General features: G+C 42.5%; 1 protein-coding gene across 1 annotated transcript in view; it reads right to left on the bottom strand.

The window, feature by feature from the left end:
- RAPGEF5 (Rap guanine nucleotide exchange factor 5) overlaps positions 1–24,074 on the bottom strand; it is a 215,333-nt gene that overhangs the window by 6,741 nt on the left and 184,518 nt on the right. The window contains exons 18-24 of the mRNA XM_065883983.1: positions 23,741–23,838; positions 20,146–20,268; positions 18,268–18,446; positions 13,037–13,127; positions 8,884–8,934; positions 8,109–8,196; positions 2,457–2,521 (exon numbers count right to left, since the gene is read on the bottom strand). Coding sequence (XP_065740055.1) covers positions 2,457–2,521; positions 8,109–8,196; positions 8,884–8,934; positions 13,037–13,127; positions 18,268–18,446; positions 20,146–20,268; positions 23,741–23,838 — 695 coding nt within the window. The remainder of the gene's footprint in view (positions 1–2,456; positions 2,522–8,108; positions 8,197–8,883; positions 8,935–13,036; positions 13,128–18,267; positions 18,447–20,145; positions 20,269–23,740; positions 23,839–24,074) is intronic.

Genomic DNA, 24,074 nt, shown 5'->3' with positions numbered 1-24,074 from the left:
ACTACTGACTCTACTAGGAAATTCAGTTTCACTCTCCAGCATCCAAGCACAACATAGGGCTATGTACAATGTAAAATACAGTTTTGTCTAGAAAAAATTCTGACTTCAGCCTGTCTTCTCTGTGCAAGGAGTGGGGGTCAGCATGAGGCACGCTGTACCTTAAATGCCATCTGCTTTGAGGACCAGGAACCCAGTGACCCTACAAAATCTGCTCTCTTTAGAAATGACGTGATGGCAAGCACCTGATGGGTGAGCTTGTGTGCCGTGGGCCTGCTGCACGCGTGTATAACCGCACTTACCTTCTAGCTGTCTTTTTAGTAAGAGTTCTCTTCAGGAATTTGAAATAAAAGATTACCTATTGACGCCATGTTATTTCCTTAAGCTTTATTAAAGGGTTCGGGGTACATACAATTATTGACCCTAGGAGCAGTACTATTAGTTAGACTTTGTTTCAGTCCCCACGGTTAGTTTTAAGTCTTGTCTCTATGAAAGCAAGACCCTAGACTACGTGAGTCAGCGTTAAAAGGCCTCCACTGGACCACTGGAGAAAGCAGGGGAAAAAAGAAAAGAGACGCTGGTCAGAATGAAAGAGAGAGGGTGCAGGAAGCTTTCCATCACTCTTTCCCATGCTTGCCTTTACTGAATTGTTCTCTCACTTGGGGAGCTCCATCTGGGGGGAAATGACACAATGAACTTAACCAAATCACTGGTTCTCTTTGGGAAGGGGGCCAACCACCACTGTACCCTTAACAACTGACCACAGTCAGCGTACAAAGAGTACACTGGCTCTCGCATGTTTCCTCTGGGTTAGTCAGAGGGAAGGGTACTAGACCTTTAGAGGGAATTCCACTTGGTGTGACACAGCTCGTCCCACATCTCTTACATGCTCGCCAAAGCTTATTTGGCATTCTTAAGCAGAGGTGTTGGCCAAGATTTGAAGTAAGTATTGACCAGAGGCTTCTTATTCCTGCAATCATTTCATTAATACCAAACACTGAAGATTAAGCTGTCTACAGACTAGAACGCTAGGGCCTACAGTCTTTGGCTACAAAGAGGGGCCCTGGGATCTTCAGAACATTACTGGGTGACACCAGGACAAATCTCTAAAGAGTAAGTACAAGAAAACCCAATACTTTAAATATCTATTTCGGGCTGTGTTGGTTTGACTGTAGTATCTAAAATAACTGAGCTGGATCCCAAAGCACTTAGTGCACAGAGAGACTCAAAAAGTTACGGACATGTCTACTTCATAACTAATGAGCCAGAAAGCGATCACCCTCAAATCATTAAAACTGAGCTAAGGCAAGCTATCCCAAGACGTCAGTCTTCCAGATTCAGCTGCTTGGGTTTTCAGGTTGTACCAGAGCCTCCTGCACTGGCTCTGCACCGCCTCATCCCGTGTGTGGCGAGTTAACCTCACAATTAGAGCGGGGCACCTCTGAGGCAAAGGTCAGAGGCCAAACCTCGTTTGGACTCATCAGGTGGTACCGTTCTTTGGTCATGGTCTATGGCCCCCGTCTCACTCAACCTTCTCTCAAATGCCTGACCGAGTCTCACAGGGAACCGGGGATCCATTTCTGAAAGAGTTCACACAAATCTATTACCATTACTGAAAAGGTCACTCAAAGTTCAGGGTCTACGGACAGGGGTCCCCGATACCATCTTTAACCGTGCATGGGAGGCTCACCTATGACACTAAAGTTCAACTGTCAGACAAATCCATTCTTGTGGTCCCCAGGGTCTCTTCGGGGCACTCCTATTTCACAGTCGCAGGCAATTCCTCCTGCGCCCACAGCCAGTGAGAAAGGCTAGTAGGAACCCGCTGCGTGACAAAGCACCTGAGAATGTCCTGGAAACAGTTCTCAAAGAGGCATTTCAGCGACTTGTAAGAAGGGACTGGCCAGGGACCCCTTTCTCGTGAGCTCACTTTCTCACTTTGCACGAGGTGATCTCTCCACAGTGGCATCATCTGTCCACAGGCTGATAGAGGGGTGGTCCTTCCCCTCCCATGCAGACCCTACAAATTCCATCTTCATATCCAAGATGGACGTATCTCCCCAGAAGGAGAGCTTTGTCCCGTGCCTCAGAAGCAGCGTAAGCCAAGACACAGGGAGATGCCTTTAAAGCAACAAGGCTGAACCTCAAGACTGTGAACTCCTGCTGACAGGAACCTTACAGCTTTCATTCTAGTTCAAACACATACACTCAACCACTGATGTCAATCTAATGAAGTTCCGTTTTCAAAAATAAAAAGCAGATTTTCATATTTGGCCCCAGAACTTGCCGGCACACTTATTTTTAACTGGAACGCACTGCGTTGATAATGTACAACATGCAGCAAATAAATCACCGCACATTCAGAGGAGAAAAGCACTTAAACCATTTGTTTCTTGGCGCAGAAAAGCATACACTTCCCTTACAGTGGGAAAAAGGAGAAATAGTGAAGTTTTACGTACCAGTTTTTCAAAATTGACAAGATTATCCAAAAATGTTTTATTTCCTTCATGAATGAATGTTACATCTGAAAATTAAAAACAAAAAGATATATGTACCATTAGGAACGGATCATGACGCAGAGTTGAAGAGGTATAGATGCAATGCAGCTTATTAATTTTTCTTAAACGTTATGGATTATTTCATGCAATTGACCAGGCAACTTGAAACTGAATCTCAATAGTATTTGATGTGAGGGGGCATAATGTATGCGTGTGGAGAGAAAACATTATAACACTCACGCAAGTATGTATCTTGCTTCCTGCTTAACATCCACTAACACTATTCTATAACTTAACTGGTCCATTATGTTTTTAGGCCAGAACACCGAGCAGAAAAGAACTGAACCCCCAGAAACAAAAAGGATTTTTAATATTTATGTGTTTGCTTTTTAACAATCCCTGGCAAAGTATATGGATCTGCTTTACTTAAAGCATTAAGGTTTAGATTTTTGGTTTTCAAAGCCAGGGCCTGACTGTGTATCTGAAGTGAATGAGTAATGGGACAGGTTTGGAAAAGGCAAGATTTCTGGGCCTATTCACTGATGAAAACAACATAAGGAAAGTAGGATGAAGATACATTTTCAGAGGACGGGAATGTTAATTTGATTTGAGCCTCACTGCATTTGAAGTGAAAGAAGATACTCAAATAAAAATCTCCTTTTGGTCGCAAAACTTACTGGAGTGTCTCTTCAAGAGACAAGGATTAGTTACAATAATAACAGCAGCTGAAGCTCTGAAAGGGGGTGGCTTATAAAAACTCAAATCAGAGGGTCAGTGACTGAGCATTGGGGAGTCCTCACAGCGGAGAATCAAAGTAAGAAATATACTACAATTTAAAGAACATGCAAATAATCATGTTATATCACAGACATGGAGGACAAACCAAATGAACATCACTTTCAAAAATCTTGTTAAAATAACATGATATAAAGAGGGAAACGAACAGATTAAAATTCCTCTAAATGGAAAGGAAAAGCATTTGCATTTAATCAAGACTTTGATTCTGCTGGTCCCTATGGGGCAATTACGAGATAGGTGCTTGGGAAATCTGCCTGAAACACACCCAGCCGCTGAGCTTTGACTGCCCACCAGGGGGCAACACCAGTTCCACAGTTACAGACTACGCTGATGACGACCCTTTTCTCATGGCATTCTTTATTCACAGCTTCCAGCCCCACCAGACTGCAACGTTTTCCTAAGTTTTCTCCCCTTGATTTTTTTTTTTAAACTGATGTCTTAGCAGGGGAGCAATTCACAATTACACAGTCATCTGACAAACTCTCTGGTTATTTTCTTTCACTGTTTTGCTTTCAGAATAGAATTGCAAGCTTTCAACCTCTGACACAATATTTAGAAAAAGAGTAGCCAACACAGTTAGCTTGTACCTTGTTTGTACAGCAAGCAAAGCACTGTGTGTACTCTATCTACATTAAACACCACCTACAAGCCTAGTAACTCCTCACTCGCGGAGAATTCGGATTACAAATGCCCTGTCAGAGTTTCTTCGTCCATTCCCCCAGTGTTCCAAGGTTTGTCATCCGCTCCCTATGTTCCCAAAGATGATGATAATAACGCAGCTTATATTTATTACCAGCGTCAGACAGCATTAACTCATTTAATCCTCACAAAAGACTATAAGGTAAAAGCCCTAGCAGGAAAAGAATGTGAAGAAAGGATGGTCCAAAGAACAAGCACAGCTGGCCCATGATCACAGCTCTAAGTCTCAGAGCCAGGACCCAAGCCCAGGCAGCCTGCTTGCTCTCTCCACGGTGCCTCTCTGGTACCCGAAAGGACTTGGACATTTCTGACCACCCGTTACAGCCACCTTGCTGAATTCATGGGAGACGGGGGCCTCTGCAACTTTTACAGTGTTTCCTTTGTCCCTCTTTCTATCTCCTCCCTCTCCTCTGCGTGGGTGATCTTGCTTAATCTCAACTCTCAAGGACTTGTCGAGGCCAGCGCACGAGGACGGTGGCTCTACTGAGGGTGGGGGGCTGTTAGGCTGATGCTGGCCTGAGGATAAGGCAGGGAAGGTGTGTCTGGCCAGGTGGGGAGGCAAGAGGGGCTGGAAGGGGCTGCTGCCCAGGAGAAGGGGGTCAAATGGCTGAAGGTTTTGATGCAGATGAACGGCAGGTGTATGATGAGGCAGGTGTGAGAAGGATAAACCAATACAGGTGTTTGAGCTCAAAAACGGGGGTCTCAGAACCTAAGTCATGGGCTGTGAAGCAGTTCAGGGTTCAGAGTGCTAGAAATGAGCAACCGCCAGACCCCTTGATCTGGAGACATCTGAACACGCTCCTAACACTTCATATAACAGGACGGGGGATGAAAGGACTCTGTTTGAAGAGATGGCAAGTGAAAGAGAAGGAAGAAACATACAAGCACCTCAACATTCCATTTATTTAAACACCCCCGCAAATGTGCAATAATAATCTGCGCCCCAAGATACAAACACGACCTCAGTTTACCTTCAGACACCTGTTGATCATTCACTCTACTGGAAGGACTACCATCTCCCAAAACGCCACGATACAGATTATTCAACTGCTTTTGACCTTTAGCTCAGCTGGATCCTTTCCCCAACACTTACTTAGGGTTTCTCACTCACTACTTTCTGAACTGGATTCCACAGTATGGGGGGGAAAGTAAATCAGAAGTAAGAAATTCACTGGAAAGTAGAAAAGCTGATGGCTGGAAGCATTTTTAGGTTACCTGCTCACTTGATAATCTGCATGGTATTGGGAATTGACTATCTCAAAAAATGAAACATGGGAGCCCTAATCCTTCTTAACACCCAAGGAGTTCAGTTTGGTGTCTTTCTCTAACCAAAAGCAATGCAAAGCAGGAGGCACAAGAGGGGAGGGCTGGGAAGTTTTCATGAAAATGTTGGTTGCTCTAGTTTACAGCAAATTTTAAAATAATTTTGCATTTAACAAAAGCTAAGAATGTCATTTATGTTTTCCAAAATGTCTTACCTCAGATGTGATATACACATATTTAAAAGTTTCATCCTGTTTTCCTTTGGAAATTATTTCAGACAAAAAAAAGTAACTTTAAATGCAAGAGAGTACTAACGTTTTATAATGGCAAAAAATTAAGATGAAGGAAAAACAAGTGCTTCTTTAAACTTGAGCTTCTAATGAAAAAGAAAATGTTTAATTTACTAGCGGGAATGAGAGAATGTATTTTCAGTAGAAAAAAGGGAAATTCGAAAAGCTGCTCAACATCACTAATTATTAGAGAAATGCAAATCAAAACTACAATGAGGTATCACCTCACACCAGTTAGAATGGGCATCATCAGAAAATCTACAAACAACAAATGCTGGAGAGTGTGTGGAGAAAAGGGAACCCTCTTGCACTGTTGGTGGGAATGTAAACTGATACAGCCACTATGGAGAACAGTATGGAGGGTCCTTAAAAAACTAAAAATAGAATTAGCATATAACCCAGCAATCCCACTACTGGGCATATACCCTGAGAAAACCATAATTCAAAAAGACATATGTACCCCAGTGTTCATTGAAGCACTATTTACAATAGCCAGGTCATGGAAGCAACCTAAATGCCCACTGACAGACGAATGGATAAAGATGTGGTACATATATACAATGGAATATTACTCAGCCATAAAAAGGAACGAAATTGGGTCATTTGTTGAGACGTGGATGGATCTAGAGATTGTCATACAGAGTGAAGTAAGTCAGAAAGAGAAAAACAAATATCGTATATTAACGCATATATGTGGAACCTAGAAAAATGGTACAGATGAACCAGTTTGCAGGGCAGAAATAGAGACACAGATGTAGAGAACAAACGTATGGACACCAAGGCGGGAAAGCGGCGGGGTGGTGGGGTGGTGGTGGGATGAATTGGGAGATTGGGATTGACATGTATACACTGATGTGCATAAAACTGATGACTAATAAGAACCTGCTGTATACAAAAAAATAGAAAAAACCTATTTATTAAAAAAAAAATTTAAACACACACACACACACAAAAGAAAAAAGGGAGATTTGTTTTGCTGCCGACAAAGAGGTCTAGATAAACTCAGTAAAGCAGAAAATTGCATCCAAGCTAAGACATAAGTGTGAGGCACCTGACTGCATTAAGTACCTTGGGGGAAAAACCACTAATATATAGCAGAAAGCTCAGCTCATATCTAATTAAGTTAACGGGACATTGTCGACTGTTTTCTCATTACCTTAAAAACATCCACTGTTTCAAAATTTTGTCTTCCTAAAATCAATTCCTTTCCCAGATCTGTCTTCGCTTCCTAGTTTTCCTCTTTGTGTCTAAATAATTCTAAGTGTCACTTCCCACAGGCCACCACCCCCGCTCTCCAGCTGGTGTTTTATTTTAAATAAAAATCAGAAGCCTGAATAAACTTATCTTAGAAATAAACATGAAAAATTAAATGAACTTTTAAGTTGGTATTCTGGCTTTACAATCTCTCCTTATTTCATCCATTTACATTTCGCAGAATCTTTTGAGCTCGAATGAAGCATTCTGTGTGACTCTCAATTGTCCTAATACATTATTGTTTCCCAGAAATTCTTGCTTTATACTAGATGAAGATTGAATAAATAGCTGCAGGGATGCATAGCAACTCAACACTTCTCCAAGCTCTGGCTGTTCTTGAGAGAAGCCGAAAAGCGAGTATCAGCTTTATTGCCAGTGGGGCTGGCGATGGGGGGAGGTGAGGGAGGAGACGGCCAGGCCAACCAGCAATCCAGTTCCCAGGTATTTCACTTCCAGAATCACATTGATGGGTGTAGGCACCGGGGACTGAGCCAGCAGAATTTACAAGCCTCTGAAGGGTGAAGGCAATATAAAAGAGTATTCCTATAATCCCTTGGAAAGAATCAAAACACAGCCAAGAAAAATGACCAACCCGCTTTTCCTGGAAAGCACATAGGTAGGATATATACTCAATGTCAGGAGCATAGGCCAGATGAAAACGAACTTCACTTTCATTAATCCCCTGGGTCTGAAAGAGACCCCCTGAGATCGTTAGTAAATTTAACTAACATGTTTCATGATGAATGATCTGGCGCTCTCTACAGAAGACAAGTTAGTCGACTAACTTGGAGCTGTCAGATACTTTCCCAACTGGATTCACTCCTGGAAAGAAGAAAGTACATTCCCTACCAAAATTCTTCATACACTACACTGCCTGGGTTGACCAAAGGTACTTCTCACACAGCAGCAGGCCACGGGTTGAATCTCTGAAATTTAAGTTGAAAACATAGACCGTGACTGATCACTGTTTGGATTCTTTATGCCAGCCTTATTCTTGGTTGAATTAAGTGAATTGTAGACTCAAATAAGACGATGCTTAAAGCAGAGTAAAGTAAAAACACAAACGTTTCCAGTGCCAAGTTTTGTGAGTCAATCGAAAACACTTTGATGTCTGCTTAAGTACAATTAAGTATTTTAAGCATTTCAGAAATAATTGAACATTTGAAAAACAGTCACAAGCCAACACAGTTAGGGCTGAATGTCAAAATTACTATAAAGAAATAAACTGAGATTCCTTTTCTTGCCCTCTGTAGAGTGACAAATTTCTGGAAGATGGAATTATATAGCATAGAAGATAGAAAACTGTTACCTTTAAGCAACAAGGGCATGAAAGGGATTTTGGGCGGCTTCATCTTTTTGAATGCATCTCGGTAGGCTTTGTGATTCAGGGAAGGATCCTGCCGAACCAAGAAGATTACAAAGAGAAAGAAAAATCAATGTGCTATAGAAACAATTCTAAATCCACTTTTACTATACCATTTGAACATGATTTAGATATAGAGTGGTTCTTCCTAAGAACAAAGTAGATAAAGGTTTCCTAGGAGAATAAACTCACTAAATTAGGGCAGGAAATCTAGGCAATGAATGAAAGTCAAGTTACTGGTTGACAATAATGGGAAATGACTGCAAAGGACAGACACCTTTTGATTGCCCTATTATTCTTCCCTCAAACAGGTTCCTTAAGTACAGTTTCTTCTCCATAGTTTCTACTATGAGGTGACCCCACAGCCTTTTGTTAAGCACACTGAAGAGAAAAACTGCGCTCGTAATGCACAGATAATGCAGAGAAAACGAGAGAACAGTTTTATTGTGATCTGAAGAGAGACCGAAAATTGAGTATACTTAAAAATCTGCCTTCTGAATATCATGCCAAGAGGACCATTCTCACTACCTTTTTCCACGGAGAGGAAGAAGTGTTAACTTGCTTCACTCCGTAAGAAGCAAAGCTACATTTTCATACCCAAGTGAACTAGCCTAAGCTACCTGACACGGTAGAGTGCAGACACCGACTACTGAAATCTAGAAAGAAACTGGACACCAGCAATCAGTTTGAAGAATAAGTCTACTCCGGCTCAACTACTTACTGTTAAACTTTCAAGTTCAGAAAAAAGTTTCTTAAACTTCCCAGGGATTTTCTAAAAACAAACAAACAAAAAAGAAAAGGTCAAATCAGTTATTTTGAGAGGCACTAAGGGGAATGTTCATTAAGTTGTGTTATATATGTCACATTTCTGAACATAAATAGCTCTATCATCTGGTTCTACCCTGATTGCTTCTCATTATGCAGTTTTCATCATTCCTTAATGCGACTTTCCTTGGGAATGTTGCTAAAGACAGGTTAAAATAAGTAACAGCCACATGAATCGGGAATCCAGCTGGTTAAACATTCCACACACTGGTGATCTTTTAATAAAAACTTGGATTTTGGTTCTGTATCTTACCTCTGACAAATGCTCTCACCTTTTTTTTCTTTTTTTAACTTATTATTTTGGGCTGCTTTGGTTCTCCGTTGCTGTAAGCAGGTTTTCTCTAGTTGTGGAGAGCGGGGGCTACTCTTCATTGCGGTGCATGGGCTTCTCTCATGGCGGTGGTTTCTCTTGTTGTGGAGCACGGGCTCTAGGCACATGGGCTTCAGTAGTTGCAGCATGTGGGCTCAGCAGTTGTGGCTCGTGGGCTCTAGAGTGCAGGCTCAGTAGTTGTGGCCCATGGGCTTAGTTGCTCTGAGGCATGTGGGGTCTTCCCGGACCAGGGATCGAACCCGTGTCCCCTGCATTGGCAGGTGGATTCTTAACCACTGCTCCACCAGGGAAGCCCTGCTCTCACCTTCTTAAACAGTCTTGCTGAGTGGGAAATAATAATGTTGGCTGATGTTTTTTGTATAAATGATATGATTATGTTTCACAGCAGAGAGCTAAATAGTGAAAGCCCATGAAAACCCTAAATGATGAAGCCTGCACTTTGATGGATAGAATCACTGAACTGTAAAGATCACCCACACCAACTGGTGGCATGAAGATTCACAGAGGATGGAAACATAGGTCATCTTCCCAAATAAAAATTTGGGCCTAAGGAAGAAGGGCCTGGAATTTTCTAGCCTGCCTTTATTTATTAATAAATTTATTTATTTATTTATTTTTGGCTGTGCTGGGTCTTCACTGCTGCGTGCAGGCTTCCTCTGGTTGCGGCGAGCAGGGGCTACTGTTCATTGTGGTACGCGGGCTTCTCATTGCAGTGGCTTCTCTTGTTGCAGAGCATGGGCTCTAGAGTGCAGGATCAGTAGTTGTGGCTCATGGGCTCTAGAGTGCAGGCTCAGTAGTTGTGGTGCATGGGCTTAGCTGCTCCGTGGCATGTGGGATCTTCCCGGACCAGGGGTCGAACCCGTGTCTCCTGCATTGGCAGGAGGATTCGTTGTTTTTTTTTTAAACATCTTTATTGGAGCATAATTGCTTTACAATGGTGTGTTAGTTTCTGCTTTATAACGAAGTGAATCATTTATACATATACACATGTTCCCATATCTCTTTCCTCCTGCGTCTCCCTCCCTCCCACCCTCCCTATCCCACCCCTCTAGGCGGTCACAAACCACCTAGCTGATCTCCCTGTGCTATGCGGCTGCTTCCCACTAGCTATCCACTTTACGCTTGGTAGTGTATATATGTCCATGCCACTCTCTCACCTCATCACAGCCTACCCCTCCCCCTCCCCATATCCTCAAGTCCATGCTCTAGTAGGTCTGTGTCTTTATTCCCGTCTTACCCCTAGGTTCTTCATGACCTTTTTTTTTTTTTTTCTTAGATTCCATATATATGTGTTAGCATACAACCACTGTGCCACCAGGGAAACCCCAGCCTGCCTTTAACATGGTGAAGTGAAAAGCTAGATGCCTCAGAGTAAGTCACTCTGAATCTGAATTCTGCCCCTTTCTAGCTGTGTGCCTGCAGTGAGTCTCCACATTGTCCGATTGAAATGGAGATAACTCATAGGAAGTGTGCAGTCCGTGGTCGGTGCTCAGCTAACTCCAGCTATTAACACTTATGACTGTTCTAGAAGATCTGTGAGATTTTCTGTTTCTAAAACAAATCAAAATAATGAGGTAGACCCCACAATAGACTTTTAAATGATTCAAAATTATCACGTTGATAGTTTTGCATCTGGACAGCACACAGGTTGCTTGATCTGGCAGCTACTGTTACACACACCAATACACGTGTGTCGATAAATGTTGATAAGACAAATCAAGCGAGAAAAGGTGAAACACAGACACCCGCAACTGATGGCGATTGCTCCTCTGAGCTGCGTATCTTAGTGTGTTGGATATTCCACACGAATATCCCGGTGTCATCTCAAACTCAACATACCTAAAGCCAAACTTATCTACTCCAAGGGTCAGCCGTGGGCCAAATCTGACCATCCGCTTTTGCGAATAAAGTTTTACTGGAGCACTGCCACGCTCATCATTTATCAACTATCCATAGCTGCTCTTGCACGTCAATGACAGAGATGAGTCACAGAGGTGGAGACCACATGGCCTGCACAGCCGAAAAGTATTCACTATCTGGCTCTTTCCCCGAAATATTTGTTGACCTCTGTCTTAGTTCCTTAAACCGACGTCTTTTCCTGTACTGCCTATGTAGGACAGTGCGATCACTTTCCAGGCCTAGAGACACGGAGCTCACCTCTGCGAGGGAGGCCCACCCCAATGCCCCCAGCAACTCCAGACTCAACTTCCAAGGCCCTGCTTGCTTAAGGCTTTTCAGCCACCCTGAGACAGCATGATTCCTCCATTGCTCTGCTGGGGTCCACCTGGAACCAGTTCAAGACCTCCTTGACCATAGCACACCCTGTGCTAATCTGGCCACGCTCCACCTGCCACGGCATTGATGCAGAGCTGCGCACGTGGCAGGCGGTCACTGTGCACGTGAAATACACACTATGTGAAATTCACTGAATTGTTCTCCTTTCAATGTTTGCAGATCAAGCCTTCTTTCCGGGTATAATTTAAAATTCCACTCTCCTCCCCGGACCCTTGCTAGCCACTTGTTTTCCTCCTGCTCTGATCAACTGTGGCTTTTTTTGCCCACCTCCTTGAATCTCATGAAGTGTGTGCGCATCTGGTTTGCTTAACCAGAGATGCAAGCCTTTTGTCGCTTTTCTTTTGAACCTCTTTAAGGAGCACTGACCCTGACCCTCAGGTCACCACCGCGCATTCCATCAGAGTGTGGGCCCCGACGCAAAGAAGGTGAACCCCAAAGCTGCCCACAGACCGTCGCTGAGATGGAATGTGAGAAAAACAACAGTTGGCCTGTCAGCTTCTCTCCTGCAGGAGTGTGAACTGGGGACCATGAAGAGTGCAGGGTAGGCAGGAAGAACAGCTGAATCTGAGAGGGTGGGGAGAGGCCGAGGGAGCCGCAGAGAGCCACAGCAGGCTGGACCCGTAAGGGAGAAGACTTGACGGTGAGAGAGAAAGGACGAGAGAGAGAGAAATGGTACGGGGAATTAGGTACACAGTCAGTAGCGAATGGAGAAAGAAACGAAAGCCCAAAGAAAGAAGGTGTCGGGGTCATGGGGGAGGCAGAGGGCCCTACATCCGTGTCTGGCTACATTTAGGGACACCCCAGTTTCCATTCTTCCCACGTAGACCCTCAGAGTCCACGTTTCAGAACGTGCGCTAACTTGAGTGGCCCTCTCCCACTTCGAACCCAAACAGCCTTCGTCATACAGCCCTGACAGGCAGAGCCAGGACTGGGGAGGCCCGAAACTTAAAACCTTTTGTGAGTCCTCTTTAGGAAAAAGGCATATAAAATTACTTTTGCAGATTTTGTAAAGATATCCATCATCCACATGAACATACTGCCAGAGGCCCCACAAGCAAGAAGACTGGTAGCTTAAACTCATTAGCGTCTCTGCAAATCTGCTTCTGGACACACAGGTGAGCTTTTGAAATGACCAACAGGGAACTGTAACAATGCCATCACAGGAGAAAAGCAGAAAACTGGTTCTAGCTGGGAAGCATTTTACAAGTCGTGCTTCTTTCATATATATTATAGAACCATTCTGAAGACCATTTGATGAAAATATCTCCTGATGACTCGAGACACTAATTTTTAAACATTTTTTTCGAGTGCTACATATCTCATTTAAACCGTTTATTTTAAATAAAGACTGTTAGCTGGACCACTTCCCGTTCAGTTTTATTTGTCCCCAACTCCACCCTCCGTATGGACCCCCAGGGCTCACCTCCCAGGTCTGGGACAGCCGGCTGACAGAAGCAGTGTTGAGACCCATCACAATAGCAAAGAAAGAATTCAGGTTTCTCTGGGCTTTGCAGCTACGGAATAAAAGAAAGCAGAAGGCACTCTGAGGCAACATCCTTTCACCAGATGATCACAAAAGATAAAGCTGCCAAGACTCTCCCAGGCCACAGAGTTCAACCTCTAGGGCAGGGTTGAACTCTGCTCTGTGACCTACGCAGTCTTGACTGTCCCTGTGGGATGGGGCGGTATCCCCTCAACACAAATGAAAGGATTCCAAATGCTTCCTTACCTTTAGGAAAAGATCTGTGTTCTTGATACCCTCTGGATACTTCAAAAGATTCCTCCCTTTTAAAAATCTATTTTGGATGCATTGACAATTTTAACTGAAAGCTCTTACATTCATATTTCTGTATATATCCCATACTCATTATAACAGCCCCTGATTCTGTATCTTTAATCTGTATGTTGTCTTTCTTTTTTGAGAAACAAGGCCCTCTTACCTCACAGGGCCCCCTCCCGTTACACTCAGACATATTTTCTTTGCTCTCAACAAAATAGCTACTATGTTATGTATGTATTTAAAATGTGGCATATATTACGGGGACGGTGACTCACATTTCTCATTTAAGGAATAAAGGAAATAAAATAAGGCCATGTTGAGCTCCATTCACTCTGGAAGGTTATATGCTCTGCAGAACGTCAATCTTGCCCTTCAACTTAATCAGTCAAAACTCCATTAATTTTCAAAGCCAGCAGAGGGGCTTGAGGCAGCAGAGGGAAGGGTGTGCCTCCAGGTTGGCCGGAACAGCCTGTGAATTCCAGATATTCCTTAATCTGGGATGTATTAGAAAACAACTTCTCTGAGGAAAGATTTAAAAATTTAAAAATTACCCTGACTTAATAATTAAATATGAAAAAAGATGAAAGTGCTTCGCAGTAAGCCAGAGGCATAAAAAGTCCCTAGTATGTGTTGATCGAGCTGCCCTCACATGTCATCTCTTCCATGACATCTCCATCAATGTCTCAGATGGAATTTGGGAACAGTGTATATACAACTCTGTATCCCGATTTTTCAGTTTTATACCATGTTATATAATATATTATGGATTCTTCACTGTTAACATTAATGGTTATAGAACACTTCATCAAAAACGTATTTCATAATTTGTTTACTTATTCCCTTGTTGTAGACATTTAAACTATTTTCAATTCAATACAATTCAAATCAATGTAAAATGCTACAATAAATATCTTCTGTGAAAAAAACTTTTTACTGTATTTATGATTTTCTAAAATTAAGTTAGACTTCCAGTCATTACATGATTGATCAAAAGCTATCATGACTTTAAAGGTTCTCAACACATATTAAAAACTTCTGTCTCTCAAAACTATACTGATTTCCAGTCGCACAGGTGTGTACAGGAGCATTGATTCAGAACCAGGAAACTGTTTTCGGCTCTTAAAGTGGTAATACATAGAGGTGGCTGTGCCCTGGCCGGTCCTGCCTAAACCTGCCTGTTCCCAGAGCCAGCCTCATGGACTGGACACTGCCCAGTACAGCTGCGCGTGGGTACCAAAGCAGTGAGGGTCAGCCATTTGGGAGCATTTTGGAAATTCTAGCTCCACTAACAGGGGAACCTGGAAAGGCACTGCTGCCTATGCACCTAGTGTCCAAAATACCTGGGTGAACACAGTCCTGCAAGCCCCTCACTGCTGAGTCTCCACTGGGCATGGTCTGTTCCTTTCAGTCTTCCTGTCCAGCCTTGGACTCTGCCTATAGTTCCCCGGTAGGCAAGAGGACCTGAAATTCAGTCTAACTGGCCCCTTTCGCTGGTTTCTGCCAACTGTCTCCTGGGTAGACCCTGCTTGGTATATTCCATGAACAAACAGGACACTTCCCTGGTTTATGGTTCAGAAATCTTCCTGTTTCTGAGAACCTGGTGCCTAAAGGCATCAACACTACAACTCTGCTTCCCTTCTGCCACTCTCTTCCCTCATTCCGCCCCTTCTGTCTCATCACACCCTGGCAAGTTCACACCAGCCAGAAGAGACTTGAGTCAGCTCCATCTCCTGATGAGATGATGCCAGGCTCCCCTGCCAAGACGCTGAGGTCAGCAAGAAGTGCCCCATTCCTATGCCAGAGGCACTGGATGCCCTCCCCTTATTCCCAGTCCTCCCACCTTACTGCATGATGGAAGCCCCACTGGTTCTGTCATGGCCCACCAGACATTTTTATACTCTGCCCATCACTCAAATGCAGAGTAAACAGCAAACCTTTCAGACAGCAACTGCCGGAGCTGAAAACAAGACTTTTCGGGGAAATCATTTTATTATTAGTCATTATAAAAAGTTTCTTCTTCTTCTTTGTATTCAGAATCATTCATCTACACAAAATCTTAGATATAAGTCTCATCTTTTGATCTTTTATGTCCCCATAAACAATTTTCCTGGTTCAGATCTCTTTTTTAGTCATACTTAAAAAAACAAAAACAAAAACCCACATATACCTAACATCTGAATCTGTAAAAAGAAAAAAAGAATTAATATAGAAATGATTTCTCTATAAGACGAATTGATACAGTACAAATATGGGTTACCATTCCCATCTGGAATCTTCCTTTACCAAGGTTCGTTCATTTCAAGGTAAGAACAGACTGACACTAAAACATTCCAGTTTAGTGTCAGTCTAACACTCCTTTGTGTAAGGAAATAAAATCCACTCAACCCACAGAGGTGGGGGGATGGGACTGGTAAGAAGGAAGGAAACATGAATATGCAAATTGGATGCCTTAGGCAGGGAAGACACTTCATGATCGCGGACATGATTGTTTTCTCTTGGCTATTCCTACCAGTATGATCATGAAGAATTTAACTTTGTGTTTCTGTTGGCATTCTATTCTATGGGCCAGGGATAGAGACCAGTACAGCAAACAATTCAAGAGCATGGGGCCATATGGCGAAGATGTGAATATACATATTTCATTTCCCTGAGGACAGATATAATCTTATACTGGGAACTAAGCTATGTGGTGTCATTTTACTCCTTAGGACATTCACGTCCCATTTCACCAAGCAACTGGCATTTATAAGAAAGTTTTTGATCCCAAAGAGCCTCACATTTAAGAATGTCACAGGCTATTATAGAAAATGTACTGGCCAAACAAACAAAAAAGGAGCATTCATCATAAAAGTAGTCCAAGATTTAGGCATATCTGTTATCTATCTCTCCTTCCATCACCAGTCACATCAAACACCAGGTCAGGAACCGCCATCATCTCTCACCTAAGTAAACAAAATATCCTGCTTCTGGGGTCTCCTTACCGACAGTTCAGTCTATGTGCTACTTTCAGATCAACCTTCCTGAGGGACAACTTGGATCAAATCCATCTCCTGCACAAAAACTTTCAAGGAATCCCTCCCACCTTCTCAATTCAGTCTAAACTTTTCATTCTGAAATTCAACATCCTTTACAATTTGGTCCCATCTTCCTTTTTAGATCAGTCTCCCACAACTTCCTTACAAACACCTTCCGCTCTGGCCAGACTGGATGAGGTTCCTTTCTCTGACCACATACTCTCTGCCTCCAATGAACTGCTTTGCTTCTCTCTCATGAGTCTGACCTCCACGGACAGTGTGCTCTTTTCCGGAATTCAAAATGCTACTTTCTTCCAAATGGTTTTCTAATCCTCCTTTCCCACACCCTTGGCATATAAGCTTCCCATCCTCTAAAGCCCCTGAAAGAAATTCATCTCATAATAGGGCACCCTCAGGTTCTATTTTGCAAATTAGACATTTGAGTTATAGAAAGTATCCCCCCAGCCGATTGGGTGCAGGCTCACTCTGACTTCCCCACAATACCCTGCATGGATGTGCAAACATTAATGAGTGATCAATACATATTTCCTACATATATTACACTGACATGTACTCAGAAATGGTTTGATATAAAAACTACTTTGAAAAACAAAGGAAAAAAAAATGGGAAGACTGGAAGGTAGAAGGAACTGGGAAAGATTTTGATTAATGTTGCCTGTTTCTGTTGGGAAGCTGTCCCAAGAGTGGTTTCAGAATATTCATCTGGTATTTTAAGAGATGCTCCCAGGAAGTTACTAGAACGTCATTCAATGGACTTTATTGAGTCACTGCTATTTACCAAGTTCAGTACCAGGCACCCCAGGTACAGTGATTGATTAGAAATGGTCCCTGTCCTTTGGAAGCCAACACAGTCCACTGAAGGAATTCTATATAAAAAGGTAAGTTTAGGGCTTCCCTGGGGGTACAGTGGCTGAGAGTCTGCCTGCTGATGCAGGGGACACGGGTTCATGCCCCGGTCCGGGAAGATCCCACATACCGCGGAGCAGCTAGGCCCGTGAGCCATGGCCGCTGAGCCTGCGCGTCCGGCGCCTGTGCTCCACAATGGGAAAGACCACAGCAGTGAGAGGCCCGCGTATCGGAAAAAAAAAAAAAAAAAAAAGGTAAGTTTAATCAATAATAATAAAGAAGTTTTTTTAAAAAGGAAAAAGAAAACGTGTGCATGGTAGGGGGAGGTCAGGGTAAAAAGGAGTTGACCCTGCATTTGAAAGTCAGGGATGATTTTAGGAAGGAAGCAACATACGACCTAGGTCTTGAAGAAGGATAGCAATTTGCTGGGTAGAAGTGGCCATTCTTGGCAGAGCTAACAACACATGTCCAGGCTTGGATGATGGTGTGCATGGGAAAGGGAGAGCCATTTAGAGTGGCTGCAGCATGGGGTGAGGCTCAGAGGTCAGGTGTGACCAGACAGTGCAGGGCCTGCTAAGGAGTTTGCAAAGTTCATACTCTGGGCATCAAGGAGCCAAAAGCAGAATCTTGAAATGCATCTGACTTTCAATGGTTCTCACCCACCTCACATCACCTTCCCCCATTTTCCTAACCTACTGTAGCTCACCTGGCTACAAGGGTAATTTAGCTGCATGATGGGGCATGTGTGCACTGCCTGCTTTTTTCTACAGCATAGAGCAGAGTGCTTTGGTCTAGTATTTTGACCTTTACTTTAAGATATAAATACTTCAAAGGCGAAGAGAGAAATATTCAAAAAGAGACCTTTTCGATCATTTGGTCACTTAACTCAATAGTACCCTTTTGCATCTCATCCCTTCTTATCATCACAAGGAAAATAATGTACCCTCTCACAGAGAGGAGAAGAACTACATTTTTTTACCACTAGAAACTCACTGAGCAGCAATTTTGATGAATTTTTTCACCAGCTGCACTCTCTTGCCCAGTTGGCTGCAGAGCAGAATCTCCGTGGCTACCCAGAGCTGGACCTCATTGCATCTCTGGAGTAGGAGGCTCAGGTTCACTGTGTGGTCCCCACTTCCTTGTCTGCTGAACGTGAAGTAGATCAGCTCTTGCTGAAAGACAATGTATTCATACAATTGTTTATTGTAGCACAGAGTCAAGTTGATACAAAATTCACTTCATTTTTAAGAGCTACTTCAGGTAGGCACTGTCATATCATAACATGTTAGATATGACAAATAACAATATATTAAATTCAAGATAATTTATCTTGACTTCCAGAAAAGCCTTCACGCAGAAGGCTTACATAACTGTAATTTTTTAGAATGCAAGGATGACACTTTTCGTGAAAACCTAAGACATTCTAAAGTTTAAGTCACAGGCTGAATCAAATCCAGACTTCCCAAACTTGTTCTATGAGCAATGTCAAGTGCAAATGACTATCATTACGTTAGATCCTCACAGGTAGGTTCTCTAGACAAGGGTTCTTACATTTCAGTGTGAATCCAAATCACCTGGAGGCCTGTTAAAGCACAGATTGCTGGGCCCCACCCTCCAGATTTTCTGGGTCAGTAGGTCTGTGCTCTGGCCAAAATCTGCATTTCTAACAAGCTCCCAGGGGTGTGATGATGCTGGTCTGGGTACCCGCTCTTTGAGAACCACTGACATAAGACATTGTCAAATCACAGAAAGACAGCGAGATTAGGACAAGGTACAAAACTGACAAAATCGAGTCAGACCAGTAACTAGTGACATAGACTGACCATATGCAAAGCAATGGAAGTGATGTGCTTCTAACCGGAGGGGTGTGCATGTATATTTTACAGGAGTAATTCACGTTCTCCTATTGCATAAGCACATAAGCAGGGACACGTCCCACTCTACTACCATTTGCAAAGTCACAAGTCATTTAGCTTGAACGAGTTCACTACTTGCTCAAATTTAGATCATCAGGTTGGAATGTTGTCAGTGAGAAAATATGAGGACATTTAAAAAACGTTCCAAAGTGAAAGTGAAGCTTGGGGGTCCCTAAATTGGGCACGAGTTCCTTCTTCAGGAGGAAAGGCCTTCTTGTAATGAAACATTTCACTACACAGCAAAGTAAATGCAACATATTGTAGCACAGAGCTGCCTCGTTTTTCATCTCCTGATTCCTGTGAGCCTGTCCACCAGCTACATTTATTCATCAAATGTCAGTAGCATGTTGCCCCGCATCTACTGTTTTATAAATGTTTAAGCTGTCCTCAAGGGAGAGGTTGATGGACATACAAATTTGAAATATATCTCAAAATTTTCAATAGAGTACTTGAAGTCTCGCAGCATAGTCTAAATGTATAGAATGTTCTTGGGAATGTGTGAGTGTGTGTGCATGTAGGTACATACATAAATGTGTTTCTCATATAAGTACTGTAAAGCTCTGTAAAGCTCATGGAAAAATAAAAATGTCAATATCAAAGGTATCAAATATAAAATGTCTCTTCCACCCCATTAGACCTTCATATATATATATATATATGAATATGTTTCCAAACAAAAAAATAGCATATTTATACTACATTAACACAAATATCTGATTGTACAATATTAGGTGCAAATAAAGCATGATCATGTATTCTGATTTTCCTAGGTTTGGGTCAGTCTTTTAATATATTTAAAGTCCCCAAATATTTTGGGGCCATGGTATCCTAAAGCATAACTAGATCACCAGATGATGGATCTTCTTAAAACCCAGTCACAAACAAATATTCTTCAAAAAGAACTCACAGTTATACCGGCACAAGCATTTATTTTATCATTTCCCTTCTTACTTACCTCGTGAATTGAATTGAAGAGGCTCCAATCAAAATTCATTAATTCCAGAGCAATATCCCAAGTGTTCATTCCCAAAATCCTAATCGACCTTTGCTGTGATTCTTCATTTTCTGCAAAAGGATTCTAAGGTGACAGACAAAAGTAAAAGAATCCTCAGTCAATTCTGAAATATTTGGCACTGAATTGTCTGGCTATCGAAAGGCATTAGAAGCCCACATTAGAAAAAACTCTTGTCTGAGCGCACTTAATATTTTCCCTGGTCCGTTCACTTTCTGTGAGTTACAACCAATTTAGCAAACAGCCTTGGAAGCCGTAGAATGTGATCAATGATACTTCACTGAGTTGCCCCTCCCCCCCGACACACACACACACACACACACACACACACACACACACACACACACAAATCTAATTATAAAACACTGCCCCGGGCAGACAACATAATGAAAGTGAAAGCCCTGAAGTCACTCTGGCTTCTGGTAAGAATTAATGTGCCAGCAGGGTGAGTATAAAAACAAACAAAAGAAATGTCACAGTGCACTTCAATAAAGACAGACATGGCTTTTACAGAATATATGTTTGACGAGTCTCATCCCAGACATACATTTACAAATTTTATTAAAATGCCCATGGAAAGCAAAAAAAAAAAAAAAATTTTAAACAGGAAATAAAAAATAAGTTACTTCATTTATACCATGGTGGATGATTATTTTAAATTTTTTTTAAGGGAATAGTTTTTTTGTTGTTTGTTTTTTTAAAAATTTATTTATTTTATTTTTGGCTGTGTTGGGTCTTCGTTTCTGTGCGAGGGCTTTCTCTAGTTGCGGCAAGCGGGGGCCACTCTTCATCGCGGTGCGCGGGCCTCTCACTATCGCGGCCTCTCTTGTTGCGGAGCACAGGCTCCAGACGCGCAGGCTCAGTAGTTGTGGCTCACGGGCCTAGTTGCTCCACAGCATATGGGATCTTCCCAAACCAGGGCTCGAACCCGTGTCCCCTGTACTGGCAGGCGGATTCTCAACCACTGTGCCACTAGGGAAGCCCAATGGATGATTATTTTAAAGTATCAATTCTTTCCCTATACAAAGGGATATGAGTTTGGTAATAATAGTATTTCCTTAAAATCTGACGTAAAATTATTAAATGCCACCACAATTTTAAATCCATTGTCACTGTTAAATGTATTAAAATTATCTGGCACCTTTTAAAAATATTTGATATTTTCTAATTAAGATATAAATTCTCCCATCTGACTTGAACAGCTAATGACGTTAAAATAGTTAATGACTTGGGAAAAAAAAGAAGGGGACTTTGCAAAAATAAATGCCATAGCAGGATAAAGGGAACATTTCAGAATCCAAATATTAGTCTCTATTTTTTGAACTGCAAAATAAATTATTAGCATTTTCAAATTCTTATATTTATGTAAAGGTTTCCTAATTTAAAAAAATGACAAAAGACCTTCACAAGCTTTTCCACAGACCTGATTCTCTTCAGAGTAGGTTTAGGTACAAATTGTCCCTGCACCCCCAGTGTGGATATGGAGTGGAACTCAGTAAGGGCTGAATGAATGATGTGCATGCAAACACTGAGGTGGGGGAGAGCCCAGGTTTCTCAGGAATTGGTCTGGCTAGATTGGGACCAGATGGACACCAGGCTGCACTGCAGACATTCAAAGAGCCACGAGTTGGGAAGTAACACAGATCTCTGCTTAGTAATTTGGAGGTGTAAGGGTATTTTCACTTGGCTTTTTATCCCTCCTACTTTCTCCCTAAATGTGCCCCTTATCCTGGCACCGCCCTCTGGTTACTCAGGTAGTCCACTGCCCTCTCCAAGAAACACTTTCTATTTCTCTATTCCATTCATTCAGGGCTATGATTCCTGCTTTCCACGAAGGCTAATCTATGCACAAGCACAGTGCATATGAGTGGTTTCACATGTTATCCTTCCCTTACAATGTTCCATTTCAACTGAAATCTTTTGGAGATGAAATCACCTAAACTTTGATTCCAATGGGAAATTTTTAGGTGGTGCAAAAAGCTGGTGGGGGAAGCATCCGAGTACAGGAGAGCATCTGGCTCAACTCGGAATTCACAGCACCTGTTTATCCCACAAGACACTGCCCCAGGCCTGCCCTCTACTCTTCCGAGGCCCTCGACCGCAGCAGAAGAGGGCTCTGGGAGCGCACATGAGGGAACCGCATGAGGGGTCTGTGTGTGGTGGGTGAGGGCCGGGGGGTGGGGAGACAATTAGAGTGTGGGTCCTTCCATCACCAGGAGCCTAGGGCAACTGCATATTAGATTCTCCTCCTTCACAAGGTGCGGGGGAGGGCGGCGGGCAGTCACATCAATCCCATTATCTACTCAAAGGTGCTGTGCCGCATCCTGTCTGTCAAGTTTCACTGGTGGAATTACATCGTGTAATTCCATCGTATAATTCCATCGTGTACACAGGCCTGGTGACCTGCAGAAGGACACCCAGCATCGGGAAATCCCAAGTAAGACAAAGGGTTTCCCTCTCCTTTTCTCCCTCACGATGTACAAGGAGGAAGGTGCAGGAGCTCCAGAGTCAAATATAACTGGAATGAAATCCTAGCCCTCTCCCTGGCTTGGCTGTGGGAAGCTAGAGTAAGTCACTCAGCCTCTCTGAACTTCACAAGGTTAGCAGGAAGGTTAAGTGACATACTGTATGTAAATTACTTAGTACATACGTGTCTGGTAGAAAGTGTGAAGGTAACAGCGACTAATGTCATTATGGTAGCTTGATATCTTGCAGATAATTTTACATAAGATACTTTTATTATAAGCAATTTTGGTTAAGCCACATGGTATACAGATTCCTCCATTATATATACAACAGGAGCCAGATGGATAGACCCATCCTTGTGATGACTCCATGGAACAGACCAGGACCATGAGTCTGGATGATACAATCACAATCCAGTACAGCCCACTTTTTATGGGCGATGGATCTGAGGCCTGACCCTACCGTTGAGAAAGCAACCATGAGACCGAGGTTTTTAGGAACAACAACAAATCATCTAGTTAGGCGTAAGTGTTCTTAAATTTAGGATGGAAAACAACATACAGTGTGGGTTCTATATTTCTTCATACGCTTACACTTCAGTGGCATCTGATGTTGCACTGTTAGGTGCCATTTTACACAGGGAAGGCTAACCATCCACCCTTTCTTCAAAGGAATGGCACACTCAAAGTGTACCCAGTGGACAGGAACTAAGGACAGAGTCTCTTTCCCTTTAAATCCACACAGGATGCGGTCCTCAGCCTAACCTCCATATAGCCACCAAAAACGAAGAATGGAATTAAGATTCCATCAGAGAAAGAGTCACATCTCTCAAATCCCTTGTTTCACAGGGACTCAGAGAGAAATAGCGTTTGACTTAGGAGGGGTTGAGAGTCCCTAAAGATGGGCCTGCCTTTGACTTGCAAACACAGTGTTCTTTGAAAAGTGTATTGTTGACTACAGGAGGAAACAGCTTGATATATTTTTCTAACATTCATTTTAAAACATACAAATACATGGTCTCAGTCTGACGTTTGGGTCTGTGAGTTTCAAGTACAAGGCTAAAGGTACTCACCAAAGTGTCAGCCAGGTCTTTCCGGTAGACATATATCCGACCAGATGCTTCAAGGGATTTGGAGATGGCCAAGTCATTTGGCTGAAGTTCATGCTTTTCTTTATTTACAAAAAAGAGTAATTAGAAACACAAGAACACCTAGTAGGCATTCACAGTACATCTAAAGAGTGAAATTTGCCAAAGAAAAATATTTAAAAATAAATGGGATGTGAAGTAGATTTAATTCAGCTCTGCATATGCTATACAATGATACCAGAAAATCAATGCTCATAATCCATAAAGAGGTACCCTCTGTGATTCATTCATATAATATTTAGTCATTCTTTACACAGAA

The sequence above is a fragment of the Phocoena phocoena genome, chromosome 9, assembly GCF_963924675.1.
Source record: "Phocoena phocoena chromosome 9, mPhoPho1.1, whole genome shotgun sequence".
Taxonomy (NCBI): domain Eukaryota; kingdom Metazoa; phylum Chordata; class Mammalia; order Artiodactyla; family Phocoenidae; genus Phocoena; species Phocoena phocoena.
The sequence above is the reverse complement of the archived record's forward strand: the minus strand, read 5'-3'. Positions and strand labels throughout refer to the sequence as shown.